Source organism: Babylonia areolata, chromosome 20, assembly GCF_041734735.1.
Source record: "Babylonia areolata isolate BAREFJ2019XMU chromosome 20, ASM4173473v1, whole genome shotgun sequence".
Taxonomy (NCBI): Eukaryota; Metazoa; Mollusca; class Gastropoda; order Neogastropoda; family Buccinidae; genus Babylonia; species Babylonia areolata.
In genome coordinates, this window is record NC_134895.1 from 40596316 (window position 1) to 40613815 (window position 17500).

The 17500-nt window shown below is 40.3% G+C and overlaps 1 protein-coding gene across 2 annotated transcripts in view; it reads right to left on the reverse strand.

Moving 5' to 3' along the window:
- LOC143295502 (RB1-inducible coiled-coil protein 1-like) overlaps positions 1-17500 on the reverse strand; it is a 48611-nt gene that overhangs the window by 27819 nt on the left and 3292 nt on the right. For both annotated transcript variants that reach the window (XM_076607225.1, XM_076607224.1), the window contains 11 exons: positions 16427-16505; positions 15765-15850; positions 14134-14249; positions 12057-12143; positions 9243-9384; positions 7316-7372; positions 6148-6321; positions 4710-4894; positions 3484-3670; positions 1115-1196; positions 71-129 (listed from right to left, as the gene is read on the reverse strand). In XM_076607225.1, coding sequence (XP_076463340.1) covers positions 71-129; positions 1115-1196; positions 3484-3670; positions 4710-4894; positions 6148-6321; positions 7316-7372; positions 9243-9384; positions 12057-12143; positions 14134-14249; positions 15765-15850; positions 16427-16505 — 1254 coding nt within the window. The remainder of the gene's footprint in view (positions 1-70; positions 130-1114; positions 1197-3483; positions 3671-4709; positions 4895-6147; positions 6322-7315; positions 7373-9242; positions 9385-12056; positions 12144-14133; positions 14250-15764; positions 15851-16426; positions 16506-17500) is intronic.

Below are 17500 nucleotides of genomic sequence, written 5' to 3' on the forward strand. Positions count from 1 at the left end.
ACAGGGATTTTCTTTTCCACCTTTCCATATCAAGAAAAATCCCAAACAAAAAACCTCTACTGATACTCACGGCAAATTTGGGGACGTGGTCATTGAATCCTAAAAACAGCTTCTGTAGAAAATGGTTTCCTGCAACACAGACCAGAAAACAACATAAAGCAAAAAATAAAACTGACACAACTCACATCATATAAAAAAAAAAAAAAAAATAATAAAATTAATTAGTCTGCATAAAAGATGTCTTGTTGCTCATGACGTGATTCCCTGGCCCCAACACCACCACCACAACCACCAACTCTCTCTTAGAGGAACTGATGACTAAGATTTCTTATCCTTCATTTCTTTCTTTGTCACATTCCTGTTTGAATGTTGCCTAAAACTGTTGGGTTTTTTTTTTTTTTCTATCTACTCAAGCTTATTAATTCATTCATTTGTTAATCTGTTCAATTTTATGTGTAAAATGTATCCATCTGAATATTACTGCACGTTGTCCTATTTGTTTATCAATTTATTCTTTTGTTGATGTATTCACCTTTAGTCAAGTCAAGTTATTCAGAAGCTGCAGTGTGTTCTTCAATTCAATGTCTACACAGCTTGTGTGATTTTAGATACAAAAATATCCATGTACAAAGGAACAAGAACCAAATACAAAGTAAATTGCTGCCAACTAAAAAAATATATAAAAAAAAACAAACCAATTACAGCAAACGTCCATTTGGACTGAAGCACAGCGATCAGTACTTTTTTTTTTAATGAATAAGAAAATTCAACATCTTCATGTGCATGCTGGGTATGTTCTTGTTTCCATAACCCACCGAACGCTGACATGGATTACAGGATCTTTTAACGTGCGTATTTGATCTTCTGCTTGCATATACACACGAAGGGGGTTCAGGCACTAGCAGGTCTGCACATATGTTGACCTGGAAGATCGTAAAAATCTCCACCCTTTACCCACCAGGCGCCATCACCGTGATTCGAACCCGGGACCCTCAGATTGACAGTCCAACGCTTTAACCACTCGGCTATTGCGCCCATCAAGCCTGAAATTCAAAAAGGCATATATGTCCGTTGGAAAGTTTTCCTGCAGGGTCTGCACACCACACTGACTCACCACACTGTTTGGTGAAGGCCCTGCGGCGATGCATTTCCTTCTTGTGCTCCTTCTTGGATTCATCAGCCACCCCTTTTGCCCACTGCACACAGTTGTTATCAATTTCATCATTAACGATATTTCAATAGCGTGCATCTACACAGCACTACATGCCTTACAATGACACTAAGATTAAATGCATCAGGACTGACATAAAAATAGAGCAATGCTCAGTGTTATCTAAAATACAAGGCCACCCACACATAATCCTATCTACAAAGTACACAACTACCAGATGCACACACACACACACACAGATTTCTAACATATGCACACCTGCACACACATGCGTTCACACACACACACACACACACATTCATGCAATGAGGCGTACAAAAACACTGACAATGACAAACAATTTCACAACAAAAAGAATCAATACTCACCCTACCACACCCATTGCAAACCCCCACACCCCCAGCCCCAATTCCCCTCACTGTCCCCCCCATCTCATGATTCTCATCACAACATCCAATCTATCTTGTCAATCACTTTGTTTCCTGGCAAAAACATTGCATTCACACACTTATCAACAGACACATAAAAACATAAATGCACACCCAAACATAACACATGACATACGCAAATTATACATGCACAAGCACACAAATCCACCGCCTTACCTCCCTTGGTTCCTCTCAATCATTCTCACAAGCACTCAAACTGACTAATAAACACATGCACAAACACAAATCCACCTAAGCATGCATTTGTAAATATCCATGCATATGTATAGTAATAATAATAATAATAATAATAATAGGCATTTATGGCGCTTTATCTTACCAAAGCCCTAAGCGCTTACAAAAACAAAAATACGTATTGGACAAGTATACTGGGATGAAACAGCACAGGCATCAAGGGACAGTCACCACTTCCACCACGATTTTGCCATTCTCTTATCACGCACACAACGGACGCAAACGCGGGCACTATCAGGTCTGTACACACGCTGACCAGAGAGATAAGAAAAAACCTCCACCCCTAACCATCCGGATGCCAATACCTGGATTCAACCCCTGGACCCTCAAGATTCAAAGTCCAATGCTTTTACCACTCAGCCATTACAACAATCATGCAAGCACTCTGAGAAGAGATGTCTGACCCCCCCCCCCCCCCCCCACTTTTACCATGCACTTTCAGAAAAAATATCTACCCCCCTCACTCCCCCCCCCTTATCTCCCCTTACCCCCTCCCCTCTTTTCATGCAGTACTGAAATGAAGAGACCCCCCCACCCCCACCCCATCCCATGGACTGGGCTAAACTACAGACAGGACCAAACAATGATCCATACTTTTTTCAGACTTTTTCCAGATCAGACTGAAAATGTTCCATTCCTTACAGTTACACAAAGATCCCCCACCCATTCCATGGACTAGGCTCCTACAGACAGGACATAACAATATTCCATACTTTTTTTTCAGACATTTTCAAGATCAGACTGAAAATTTTCCATTCCTCACAGTTACACAAAGGCAAACTGAATCCAATCTTCACCTGCAACACCGCTAACAAAAGAGACTAGTGGAATTTCCCTGTGTCAATATTTAATTCTGACCCATTTTAAAGTCATTTTCTCAATTGTTAATTTGATTTTTAAAAGCATTAAGCCCTTCGCAGAATGGTACTAGTTAAGGGTTTTATCAAAATTCCAAGACTTTCCCCAACCCTGAAAGGCAAAACATATTTTACCCCTCCCCCCCCCCCCTCCCCCCAAGACCTTTCTTCCATTTTTACAAGGCTTTTCCAAACTTCCATGACTGTATGAACCATGTTGGAAATCCTTGGAGAGAGAGAGAAGCCACCCTCCCATTCACCTCAGCACAATGTCCATCCACCATCTCCCCCCCCCCACCCCCGGCCTTTATGCAGGAATCCCCTAAAAACTACATCACCAGCTAAACCTCTCTCACCCCACCTCTCCTGGCCCTTAGCCCCACCCACCACTCACCCAACCCTTACCCCCTCTCCCTTACTTTCATGCAGTCGTCCTCAAAAGTTCCACCAGCCCCCGCCCCCCAACCCTACCCCCAGCCCCTCCTCTCCATGTATCCACCCACCTCAAAAAGTTAAACCCCTCCTTTCATTAGCCCCCCCCACCCCCCCACCACCACCAACCCTCCCCCAGACCCCAGCCCTCCTTCCTCTCCCTTGCACCCACCCCTCCTTTCACCAGCCCCCATGCCCCCCCAACCCTCCCCCAGACCCACTACTTCTTCCTCTCCTTTGCACCCCCCCCCTCCTTTCACCAGCTCGCCCCCCCCATCCCTCCATCAGACCCCACTCCTCCTCCTCTCCCTTGCACCGTCCCCCCCCTCCCCCAATTCACCTTCATGAAGTCATGGGAGAACTGGCGGCGGCGGACGACCTCCACGGTGGTGAGGGCGTACACCCGGGGTGCCCGCTCCACCTGCTGCAGGAACTTGACCCGCGTCTGGGTGCGCTTCAGCAGGTTCAGGTGCAGCACCAGCTGGTTGTTCAGCTGGTTGATCTCGTAGTGGGTCTCCATCAGCCACCTGCACGCCAACAGTCGCCACCACCCCATCCCGGCAGTCAGTCACTGTCCAGTTTTCACTTTTTGTTTGCTTGTTTCATTTTTTCTTCTTCTTTTTCTTCTTCTGCATTCACTCGTATGCACACGAGTGGGCTTTTACATGTATGACCGTTTTTATCCCGCCATGTAGGCAGCCATACTCCGTTTTCGGGGGTGTGCATGCTGGGTATGTTCTTGCTTCCATAACCCACTGAACGCTGACATGGATTACAGGATCTTTAACGTGCGTATTTGATCTTCTGCTTGCATATACACACGAAGGGTGTTCAGGCACTAGCAGGTCTGCACATATGTTGACCTGGGAGATGTATAAATCCACCCTTTACCCACCAGGCGCCATCACCGTGATTCGAACCCGGGACCCTCGGACTGAAAGTCCAACGCTTTAACCACTCGACTACTGCGCCCGTCATTTTTTTTTTTTTTTTTTTTTTTAAATTCTAAAGCTCTATGTTATACGGTATTAGGCAAGGGCGTTATTAAAATTCCAAAACTTTTCCAGACCATGACCAGGTAAATGATGAGACTTTTCCAGCCCTGCCTGGGAATGGTTCTCTCATTCTTCAAAGATTTTCCAGACTTCTATGACACTGTATGAACCACGACACTGACAGCACAATGCTCCCAACCCACCCCTAGCGACAACAAAGGGAACGTAATTGTTCTGTTGTGTGTAATGACTTTATGTGTGCACGTACATAAATCACTGTCAGCGCTTGATGCCTGTGCACTGTTGCATATGAAAGTTTGTCATTTTAGTGTCTGAATTCATGTTCTACAAATCGATTTTTACACTGTACATCACAGCTGAGCGTACTTTTCATGGAAAGGCGCAAAATAACTTATGATACCCCTGAAAACAGAGTATGGCTGCCTACATGGAGGGGTAAAAACGATCACAGATGTAAAAGCTCACTCGTGCATACAAGCTGACGTGGGAGTTGCTCCCCACGAACGAAGAAACAGAAGAATAAATGATGATAACTATCATCACAACGTACGGGAGGCGTGACTGGATGATGTTGGAGAGCTCCTTCTTGGCGCTGTTGCACTTGTTCTTGAGGTCCAGCAGCTTCTTGTGTCGGATGAGCACCTCCTGCACCTGTCTCCTGTGGGAGGTGCACAGGTCAGGCAGGATGCTGGGGTCCTTCTCATTCTCCAGCCGTGACCAGTTCGACTTGAACCCCTGCACCAACAATCACACCATCAGCTGCATTCAGACAAATCCAGATACGCTCCACCCAGAGATGCCGACCCCTGTCAGGTGTTTGTAGGAACAATCAGGAGATTTGGTAGGAACTTTCTGAATTTGGTAGGAACACTCAGACTCAGCCACATCAGCAAATGTACATGTTATCTACAAGGCTTACAGACACTTCGGCCTACCTGCAACATGGTGTAACCGCTACAATTAAGCTGACTGGCCCACTCAATGCTGTTTCAATGTTAATGTTAACACGCACGCGGTTAGCTGAGCATCATCAAGTGAGACCAAGGTTAGTAGCAGCTGCCCTGGCCTTGTGATTGATAGGTCTGGTGTGTCTGGGTAATGTTACCACAGGAAAGCATGTGACCATGCTGTCTAGTTGAAGAAGAAGAACTTCTCAGAATAATTTTGATGTTGGCATAACGTCGGAACAAACTGCAATCGAGCATAACAAAATACGGCGATATTGCAACAGTTGGCATCTCTGTACACCACACCTGCTAGGCCGATGCCTGACCTGCAGCGTAACCCAATGCCCAGAGTCAGGCCTTGAGTGCATGTGTATATATTTGCCTACCTGACGGTGGATTTCTTCCACAGAATTTTGTCAGGGGGCATAATCTACATTGCCAAGGGTTCTTTTTCAGTGTGCCAAGTACATGCTGTAAACAGGACCTCCATTTTTATCGTCTCATCCAAATGATTAGATGCTCAGATTTTCAAGTCAAACTTGGGAGAAAGGACAAGAGCAGGAATCAAACCCAGACCCTCACAGACACTGTACTGGCAGATAAACGTCTCAACCATTCTGCCAACTCCCCTGCAAGAAGAGTCAAGAAAAAAAAATTGTAAACCTCTGACCACTTGTTGGGGCATGGAGGATACACAATAGCAACATATCCCTTGCTCTAAGTAAAGAAAATATCAAATGTCAGCTAAGTTAATTCACTTGGAGATTCAACAAGCTTTTAGCTTATAGTTTGTTGGCTACAGCTTCATTGTTTGCTATGGTTTCAAGGGGACTGGGCATGACTTAGATGACATGTGCGTTCTGTGCAACAAGTATCGCTCGAACTATGCACCCAGCTGTTGTAGGGCTGGTCAGCAGAAACTGCAGTGCAGCTGCACCGATGGAGGTGCAGAAACTGCAGTGCAGGTGCACTGATGGGTGTGCAGACACCGCTGTGCAGCTGCACTGATGGGGCACAAAGTGTGACAAGCAGTTGACTGACCTCTCTGGTGGTTCTCTGCATGTCCACAATGGCCTTGGCGTTGTTGGTCAGCTTGTCCAAGCCAAACAGGCGATCCTCTATGCCCCTGATGCACCGGTATTCGGGATTGCCTTTAGCAGCCGTCCACACCACCTGGATCTGCTCAGCCACCGTGTTCTTCACTTTCTCCCCCATCTGCACATGACACACAGAGTTAACAGCACATCATAATTATATTTGTGTGTGTGTTTTATCTTCAGTTTAACGTCTATTCACTATAAGTGTTTTTAGACGGACAGGAGTAAAGTAGTGGATAAAGGAAAGGGAGTGCATGTGAATATTAGTGTAAAAAAGTGTGTGTGTGTGTGTGTGTGTAATTAAGTACTGCGATACGCATAACCTGTGAACCTTTTCTGTGCTTTGTGTGTTAAATCTTTTATGTTTCTTCAATACTTGTAAAGCGCTTTGAGCTCCCTAAGGAAGGAAAGCGCTCAACAGGTATTTATCATTAGTATTATTATCATTACAATTTATGACCAACATGATACTTTTCATCATACTGTTCTGATCATCATCATCACTATCATCATCATAACAAACATCAGTTAAAAAAAAAAAAAAAAGAAGAAAAAAAAGCAGATTGCAAGTTGCAAAATCCTAGTACTACACAAGGGTATTTGTTGCAGAAACGCCCATCTGCAGGTATGTGTTGCAGACACTCTTTTTCTTTATTTCTTTCTTTCTCTCTTTTATGGAAATAAAATCACATTTTCCAGACCTTTATCATGTATAAAAGTTGGATTTTCCTTTACAGATAATAAAGTTTATTTGACTTGAAATCCAGCACACACACACGCGCGCGCGCACACACACACACACACACACAAGCACACACACTCACAAACTCTCCCCATACACTCACTCTCTCCTCTCTCGCTAAGTAACATACACACTTACACACACACACACACACACTCCCTAACACTCACTTAAACTCTTTCTCTCTCTCTCTCTCTCCCCCATCTCTAACACATACAAGCACACACACTCACTCTCACACACACACTCTCTCTCTCACACACACACACACACATGCATACACACACACACACACACACACACACACACACACACACACACACACAGAGTATAACAACCAAATCCTGGAGGAAACACTCCAGAAAGCTACCTGCTCAATATTGTTGGCAACATCATTTATCACATCCTCCACTCTGTACTTGCAGTCCTGCAACATACACATACAACTTACAGAAATGCATGGGTTTTCGTCCAAATATATGCATTTTGTTTTCATACAATTTATAGAGGAATGCATAGGTTTCTTTTATCTAAATATAAGCACTGTTTTCATACAATTTGTGGAAAAGCATATTTTTCATCATCCAAACACCAGATAATAAAATAAGAAAAGAATAACCTTATCATCTCAAATTAGAGAAATTTGGTCGGGTGCATTATCACAACATAGACAAGTAAAGAACATGGAGAACATAATTGTAATAAACGACAACAGCTGTTAGGAATATAATGAAGACACAAATAGAATAATAATAATAATAATAATAAAAAATATCACACACAATTTCATACATTCATTCCATATATTGCAGGTAATATTTGAAATATAAAATATAAAAACAGAAGAATCAATAAACATTACTTTGAATATAATCATGAGCGTAAACATACTATATCAGGTGTGACTAAACATAACCAGACAATCAGCCACACACACATACACACACACACACACACACATGCATGTTTTCATACAATTTATAGAAATGCATGTTTTTTCATCATCCAAAAGTATGCATTTTGTTTTAAAAAAAAATTAAGCACATTTTTCATCATCTAAACACATGCATTTCAATTTCAAACAATTTACAGAATGCTTTTGATACCCTATCGTATGCATTTTACTTTCAATTTGTACACTTTATATCAGTACAAATTTGTATTACCCAAACATACATTTTACTTCATACTATTTATATAAATGCATAATTTTGTAACCCTAACATATATATTTTATTTTCATAAATTTACATAAATGCATACTTTTGCCATCCAAACATGAATTTTTCCTTTTTCTTATTATACAATTCATATAAATACATATTTTTGCTACTGCAGATATACAAGCATTTCATTTATATAAACGCACATTTTTGTCACTACAAGTACAATATATCCATTTTATTTTCATTATTTTCAAACTATTCATATAAATGCTTATGCTGCCACCAAAATACAAATATAAGCTTTTTTTTTTTTTTTTTTTTTTTTTTACAAACAATATGTAATTTGCAGATGTATATTTTGCCACCCAATATAAATGTGTATTTTTCAAAAAACTTTCCACCCAAACATTATATGCATTTCCCTTTTAATTTCACACTTACTGAATGAAATGCGAGTTCACCCAGGTATACAGTTAGTTTCGAACACTACCTAAGATTTCTGTTAAGTATGTGTTCATCCAGGTGTACATTAAGTTCTGCACAGTACTTGAGCACTCCGTTACTTGTGTTCATCAAGATGTACAATGACTTCAGCACACTACCTGAAAGCTGTCAGTTACCTGTGTGTTCATCCAGGTATTTAGTAACTTCTGCACACTACCGGAGATTTCTCTAAAGCTTACTTGAGAGTTCAACCAAGTGTACACTAAGTTCTGTACACCATCTGAGAATACCTGAAAACTCTATGAGCTACCTGTGTATTCATCCAGGTATATAACAACTTCAACACACCACCTGAGAAGTTACCTGCTGTCATCCAGGTGTACATTAAATTCTGCACACTACCTAAGAACTCTGTCAGGTACCTGTGTGTTTATCTAGGTATACAATTAGTTTTGCAACACTGCCTGATGAGAACTCTGTTATCGTTACCTTAGAGTTCATCCAGGTGAAAATTAAATTTTGCACAACACCTGGGAATACAACAACCCAGTAAGCTGTGTTTTCACCCTGGTCTGCAGTAAGTTCTATCCACTACCTGAGAATTCCGTCACTTACCTGTGTGTGCTTCTCATCCAGGTTTCCAGTCAATTCTGCCCACTACCTGAGAACTCTTGTCGGTTGGTTTACCTGTGTGTTCATCCAGGTGTAGAGGGACAACTGGCCAGGCGCCTTGTCCTGGCGTTCCAGCTGACGAGTGGAACTGGCCGACTCTTCCCCCAGACCGGCCAGCAGTGGGATCTTCCCCAGCAAGATCAGCACGTCGGGCATCCTGCACCACAACATTGATGCACTCTCTTCATTCGTAGCAGTAGTAGGTGTTGTATTGTCGTCATCATCATTATTATCCATTATTATTCTCAACATTTTTACAATACAACAATACATCTTTATTCATTCATTCATTTGGAAATTTAATTGTGCATCCACAGGCTCCTCACTCGCCCTACACGATATCTCAGCCCACAGCTAAGTCCAACACACACCCAACATGACAAAGGTTTGGGGGAAAAAAAAAGAAGAAAAAAACCCAACTAAATGCACACATGCAAGTAATACAACACAGCGTGTACATTTCCCACACATACACCAAAGTCCCCTAACTATCAACACACACACACACACACACACACACACACACCTCTCCCCAACACCCCACCCTACACACACACCTTGTAAAATAGCATGAATATTATGAAACATGATTTCAGATTAAGAAATGCTTCTATAAAATCATTATAAATTGTTAATTGGCAGGTTCAGTATTAAAAGCAATATGCAGTTGAAGAGATATGTTCTAAAATAACATGTACATTAATAATAATATAAAAGATTTCTGAATAAGAAACAATACCACTAATTAATCACTATACATCATAAATCTCGTATTGCACACATGATAGTTAAACTTCGATATTGAACAAACATGTAAAATATCAGTATTGTAAAACTTTTGACTGGCAACTGCCAGTAAAAACATTTGAAATGTTGTAAGATTTCAACACTTTCATATCAGTACACCACTTTTGTTTTAAAATAACACACACAAACACACACATGCATACATGACACCAATAAATATGTCAGTAATGTGTGTGCTGCCTGTCAAGGTTGTGTGACTGGACTGCTAAAATCATTCATTATTACTACCATTATCATTATTTTGTCTTTTCATAGTAGTAGTAGTAGCAGCAGAAGTAGTAGGAGCAGGAGGAGTAGGAATAAGAGTAGGAGGAGTAGGAATAAAAGTAGCAGGAATAAGAGTAGTTGTAGTAGTAGCAGTAATAGTACTTGCATTATCATCATTATTCTCATTATTATCATTCATTATTCACTGTCATTAATATCATATCTATTTTTTTCTTTTTATTGATTAAAAAAAAAAACACAAAAAAAACCCCACCAGAACAATCACTGCAAGACATGCTTTCTTACTTGACGTTACAACACTGGCATATGTTTTAACACACACACACACACACACAGTCATAGTTTTTTTCAGACTGCACAGTATTTCCTTATTTGTTGACATCATTTTCTATACTACTGCTACAACTACTACTACCACCACTACTAACATGGTGTTTGAGAAAAAAAAGGTGTATACAAGAGGCCATGAGGTGTTTTTGCCTATATGTGAGCAGTACAGCAGTCCACAGCTGTAAAGAATTAACAACTCTCCAACACAAGACAATAGTATTCTCAACTGATAAATTAATAAAAATCACTACAATCGCCCTCAAATTAACAGTTTATGAACACGTGTTGCCTGTAAATCTGTTTATCTTTGACAGACATTACGGCAGCCTTGTTTCTGATATAATGCAAAGAAGTGTTTCCAATTAACAGATGCAATAACAAAACTTTTTTTTTCTCTTTCTATCTTTCTCTTTTTAATAAATGAAGTGTTTCCAATTTACTGATGCAAAAACACGACAATAAATCTTTTTTTTCCTTTTTTTTTTCATAAATGAATGAAATCAGAACTACTTAACCTTTCAGGAAAAAGGTTTCGTCAACATTCATAAACGCACCAGCCGCCGTGGCGAAGTAGTTAGCGTCGCGGACTGACGGCTGGGAGGACGCGGGTTCGAATCCCAGCGGAGGTGGGTTTTTCGGCCCGTGGCCGGCTCCTACCCAGAGCTGAGTGTGCTGTGGGCTTAAATGGGGAGACTGGGACCACACAGTCGAGTGTCATCCACTTCAAGGATGCGTCTTTGGGTGTGTTGCTCTAATTACCTGACCAACACTGCAAGTGTCTGTATCTCTCGGGCCTGGTTAACGCCGGGATATCATTATGACAGGAAGCGTAGAGTACAGCCTTGTCAAGCAGTCCCAAACCAAAATGGACCTCCATAGCAACATCGTCATCATCATCGTCATCCTCCTCCTCCTTCATCGTCATCAATATAAAAAAAACAAAATAGTCTCAAAGTTTGTGGCCTTTCATGCCCTGCTCTCATGGTGACCTCAGTTTCAATACCCCTCCACTTCTGTGCTTGGGGTGAGTCATGTCAATGTCGTCAGTGTCGGCGGATTCGTGGGGGGCTGTTGTTTGAGGGACGTGGTGGCGGTCTCCACTCTGGAAGGGACGCTCACTCAGTCTGGCTCCGCGACTAAGCCATTATTGTCGTTAGTAGGGGGCTTAGTAGGTGGTGTCCTAAGTACGTAAAATCAGAACAGGCACTACTGAACACCACCGAAGTGACTCAGCAGCAGTGCAGGGTCTCCTCTGGTGTGTGGCCTCCTGGCGACCTAACATCGATGGTTCCCTGTGGACTGCCGATGCTGGAACTGTGACGGACGAACCCGGGTGTGGCCGTGTATGGGGGAATCTAAATGAGCGGCGTGGGAGTAATGCCACTGAAACGGTGCAGATGATGGGACAGCAAAAAAAAACAAAAAAACAAAAAAAAAACATTCATAAACGCTAATTTTTTTTACCTCTCCAGCAGGCTTGAAATTTCATCCCGCATTTTCAAGTAGTCTTCGTACTTTGCCTGGAAGGTTCTGGACTGCTTGTCAAATCCACTGAAAAAAGCAGGAACACCAATAATTAACATCACTACCTACAGAAACAATGCAAAAGGAAAAAAATATTCTGAAGAGTCCATTTCTGTCAGAACCATTCAACAAAAACCACAAACAATATGCTAGAATCGACAGTTTTACCAGGTAACTTTCATGATTACAAATGTCAAATCGATAAACTAAAACCTACTTTCAACATATTCTCAAGGCCAGACACGGTAGTACAAAAACGTATGAAATAAACTTGAAGTTTATGGCTTTCTGTGACATGGTATGCAAAGATATTGGACTAAGCATGTCTAAAAAGGTCATTTTGTGCAATTTGTCGTGACGGTTTCCATGGAAACGAATCTAAAATGGCCGACAAACAAAAAAATTAAAAGCTTAAAACTTCGGTACCTTTATAGATATGTTATTTCTGTTTGTTTTATTTGATTTATTTGTATTTGTTCTTTATTATAGTGCAGTGGTATTTTGGAATTTGAATAAATACATTTTTTTGTTGTTGTTGAAATGTATATAAATTCCTTGACATAATGTTTTTCAAATGAGTGTATATTCATTCTTTTACTAGTACTATACAAACCACTGCACTATAATAAAGATGAATACATAAAGAAAGTAAGTACCAAGTCTGAACATGCTATCTTTTAAAGTTTTTGAGCATTAACATTTTGAAAAATGGTATTACGAAGACAAAACACAAAACTGAGACAACAGGAAAAGAAAGAGATATGCTTGTATTCAAAAGAAATCACACATGTTGATGCTGTTTGAAGCTTTATTTAAGTGAATATAGTAACCAGGTGAAACAGACTATAAAGATTAGATGTTGAAGAAGCAAATTATGCGAAAAAACGAAAATCACAAAAAAATCATGATTTTGGTCAAAATTTCACTACTGTGTCTGGCCTTAAGGGAGTTAAGAGTGCAAATATAAGATGTAAAAGTATGACAAAAAGCATACCATGAAACAAACAGAACTGGATAACAAGTGGTTTCATACAGAAGACGTGTTTGGAGATGAAAACTGATAGTGGCTGTATCTAATAACATGATACATTCTACTATTACTGCTACTGCTGCATATTATAAGAACAGTCTACATGTTCACTTTATTTTCCATGCTGATATTTTCAGAAAGCCAGTTTCTATGTAACTGTTAGATCTGTTTGGTTGTCGCTTTTTGTGTGTATAGAGGAATGTTACTATCATACTTGGAAAAAAAATAACAGTTAAACACACACACACACACACACACACGTAAACTACAATAGGATTATTCTAGCGTTCATGCACTCTAAGAAATATGTCACTATTATACCTGGAAAGAACAAACAAAAACAAAAAATAAGTAAACATGAAAAACCTTTTTTTTTTTAAAAAAACAACACACAACTACAATAGTTCCAGCATTCCTGCACATGAAGAATTGTAACAATTATTCTTGGAATTAAAAAAAAAATCAAAATCAAAATCAAAATTATAAGAGGATTATTCCAGCATACATATGTATACACTCAGAGCAATCTTGCTGCTATACATCGAAATTTAAGCACACACACACACACACACACACACACACCATAACAAAACTACAACTGGATTATTTCTTGCCTGCACATGGACAGTTGTCACCAATATTCATAGAATTAAACACACACACACCAACTGGGTTATTTCTTGCCTACACACAGACAACTGTCACCATTATTCATAGAACAGAACACACATACACACACACACAAAAAAAAAATGAAGGAAAAAAAACAACAAAAAAACACACCACAAACTATACCAACATTTACCTGCAAACAGAGAAATCTGTTATTGCATAGTCATACTTTCAATCAAATTTGTTTCTATAAAATAAAAAGCACAAAAAAGATTTTTTTTTTTTTAAAGGAGGCGGGGGGCACTCATGACAGAACCACAGAAGGACTATTACAACATACAAAAAGCAAAGACAAAAAAAAGGCACACAGCATACCTGCACACCTCCTCCAGGTTGGCCACCATGGCACACCAGCCCTGATGCTGCTGGTGCTGGTCAAACACCAGCTGAATGATGGCCTTCATCTCGTGCTCGTCAATGCCACAGATTCTCTGTTCACCAAGACAAACAAACAAGAGTGCGGAGTGTTGGCCTAGCAGTAAGTAACGCGTCCGCCGAGGAAGCGAGAGAATCTGAGCGCCGGCAATGGTTCAAATCCCACTGTCGCCAGTATTTTCTACTGCCTCATCCCCCCAACCCCCTCCACTAAGACCTTGAGTGGTGGTCTGGACACTAGTCATTTGGAGGAGACAATAAACTCAGGTCCAGCGTGTAGAATGCACTTAGCACACGCAAAAGAACCCACGGCAACAAAAGGGTTGCCTCTGGCAAAATTTTGTAGAAAAATCCACTTTGATAGGAAAACAAATAAAAATTGCAGGCAGAAAAAATACAACCAAAAAAAAAAAAAAAAAAAAAAAAAAAAAGGGTGGCGCTCTCAGTGCAGCGACCATGCTCTCCCAAGGCAGAGCAGCTCGAATTTCACACAGAAAAATCTGTTGTGACAAAAAAAGTAACATAATTTCGTCCTCCCCCTGGCACCTCCACCCAACCCCCACTACCTTCATCTCTGTTTTGTTCTTCATTCCTCCCTCCATCCCCCTGACATTGTGGAGAGACTTGTAAATAGAAAATTCTGACCAAAAAGAAAAAAAGGCAGAGGAGGTGGGAGTGATAGGAGACAGTCAAGAGATATATGATGAGGGATAACTTTCATGTTCTTTTTTTTTTTTTTTTTTTTTACCCAGATCTGTTTTTCTCTCCCTTTCTTTTTTTCCACAACTTTCTTTTACATACTATGAGAAATATTATGACATCAACAAATAAAAAAACCCAAAAAAACATACGAAATGAACTAAAGAAAAGCAAACAAATGTGAGAACACACCGTTTTCTTTCTTGAAAACATGTTTAATCTTATTAAATATTTGCGATTTTTTCACCAAAAAAAAACAAAACAAAAAAAAAAACAAACACACACACGCACACAAAGCAGTATGGCAAACTATATCAAATTCCTCCCACAACACTTGTTAGCTTCTAAATCCTTGCCACCCCACAACAGCAGCTTATTACTGACAATTTACAACTTAAAAAAAAAAAAAAAAAAAAAAAAAGGGAGAGAAAAGTACGCTAACCAGTAAACACATTAAATGCATGTATATCCATTTACAACCTCACATTTCATAAACAATATTATATAACTGTGAATTTACAACTAAAAATAAATAAATTTTTTAAAAATAGGGGGAAGAAAAGTACGCTAACCGGTAAACATATTAAATGCATATATGATCGTTTATACCACGCATTTCATAAACAATACTATTACATTACTTCAAAGCTACATAAACACAATAACAACACTCTTTTTTCGTTTTTTTTCCCCCCTTTCTTCTTCCTCTGTTCCCTTTATGATTACCACCTCCCTTCTCCACCCTCCCACCCCATACACCCCCCGTCCCCAAGAAAAAGCCAATTAATTTTCTTTCCTTTTTTTTTTTTTTTAACACAACAAAACAAGAAACACAATCTTCATCTGTTTTTGTCGGCTACATTCCTACTTACCTCTACCAGTAGCATGCGGGACCGCACAGTGTCCAGCAGTGGAGGCATCTTGTTGGAGGCATCCACCTGCCCCATCAACTCTTGTTCTGCAACAACACACACACACACATCACAGCTCTGCACATAGGGAGAAATATTACTTCCTACTGCTGTCCTCTCCCAAGGAAATGGAAGGCACCAGCAGCTAATGACACCGACTCTCTAAGTCACTTGATGGGACACCTGTGGCAGACATTTATAACACATTCCGCTGTTTCGCATGACATACACACAACTGCGCAACCATCAGTCGATCATACGCATACAGAAGTGAGTCTTAATGGTATGTACACACATATGAAACAATTGACACACACACACAGATATATATATATATATATATATGAAGAGAGGCTGTACAACAGTAACTGTAAATGACATGACATGCCTATGTCTACAGCTTATTCTTTTGTTTTTGTCTTCAGTTATCATCAAAATTATAAAAACATACACACCAGTCATCAAACATGATAATCAACATCACTTTTCGTTCTTTAGATGGACACCCAACCATCAACATCACTTGACAAAAAGAAAAGAAAAAAAAAAAAGCTACAATCAATGACTGTGACCTAAATTTCCAAATGAATATTACAACAACAAAAACCAGATAAATATGTTACCTGAATAATGGGGACCAGCTGTCACAGGTCTGATCATGTCATGGACACCAGGCTTGCACACCAAGAACACAGTGTTGTCCTGAAAGCATACAAATTTTAAATCCTCAACTGTCAACACACTTGCATTGCATACCAATAGCACCATTTTGTCCTGAAAGCACACACATTTAAAACCCTCAACTGTCACCACATACCCGTCTCGCTCACCAAGAACGATGTTGTTCTGAAACTAGTGAACGCACACACATTTAACACCCTCAACACATACCTGTCTTGCATACCGAGAACATAGCGTTGTCCTGAAAGCACACACATTTAAAATCCTCGACTGTCAACACACATCTGTCTTGGACTCCAAAAGCACTGTCTTGTCCTGAAAGCATGCACATTTAAAGCACTCGACTGTGAACATACACCTGTCTTGGACACCAAAAGCACTGTCTTGTCCTGAAAGCATGCACATTTAAAACACTCGACTGTCAACATACACCTGTCTTGGACACCAAAAGCACTGTCTTGTCCTGAAAGCACACACATTTAAAACCCTCGACTGTCAACACACATCTGTCTTGCACACCAAGAGCAACACTGTCCTGAAACTGGTGAAAGCACACACATTTAAAACCCTGAACTGTCCAACACACACCTGTATTGCACACCAAGAACACAGAACAGTAGACAACAAACAAAGCATAAACATTTAAAACCCTTGACTGTCAACACACATCTGTCTTGCACACCAAGAGCACTGTCTTGTCCTGAAAGCATACACAATTAAAACACTCGACTGTGAACATACACCTGTCTTGGACACCAAAAGCACTGTCTTGTCCTGAAAGCATGCACATTTAAAACCCTTGACTGTCAACACACATCTGTCTTGCACACCAAGAGCACTGTCTTGTCCTGAAAGCATACACAATTAAAACCCTCGACTGTCAACACACATCTGTCTTGGACACCAAGAGCAACATTGTCCTGAAACTAGTGAAAGCACACACATTTAAAACCCTGAACTGTCCAACACAAACCTGTCTTGCACACCAAGAACACAGTGTTAACCTGAAAGCATAC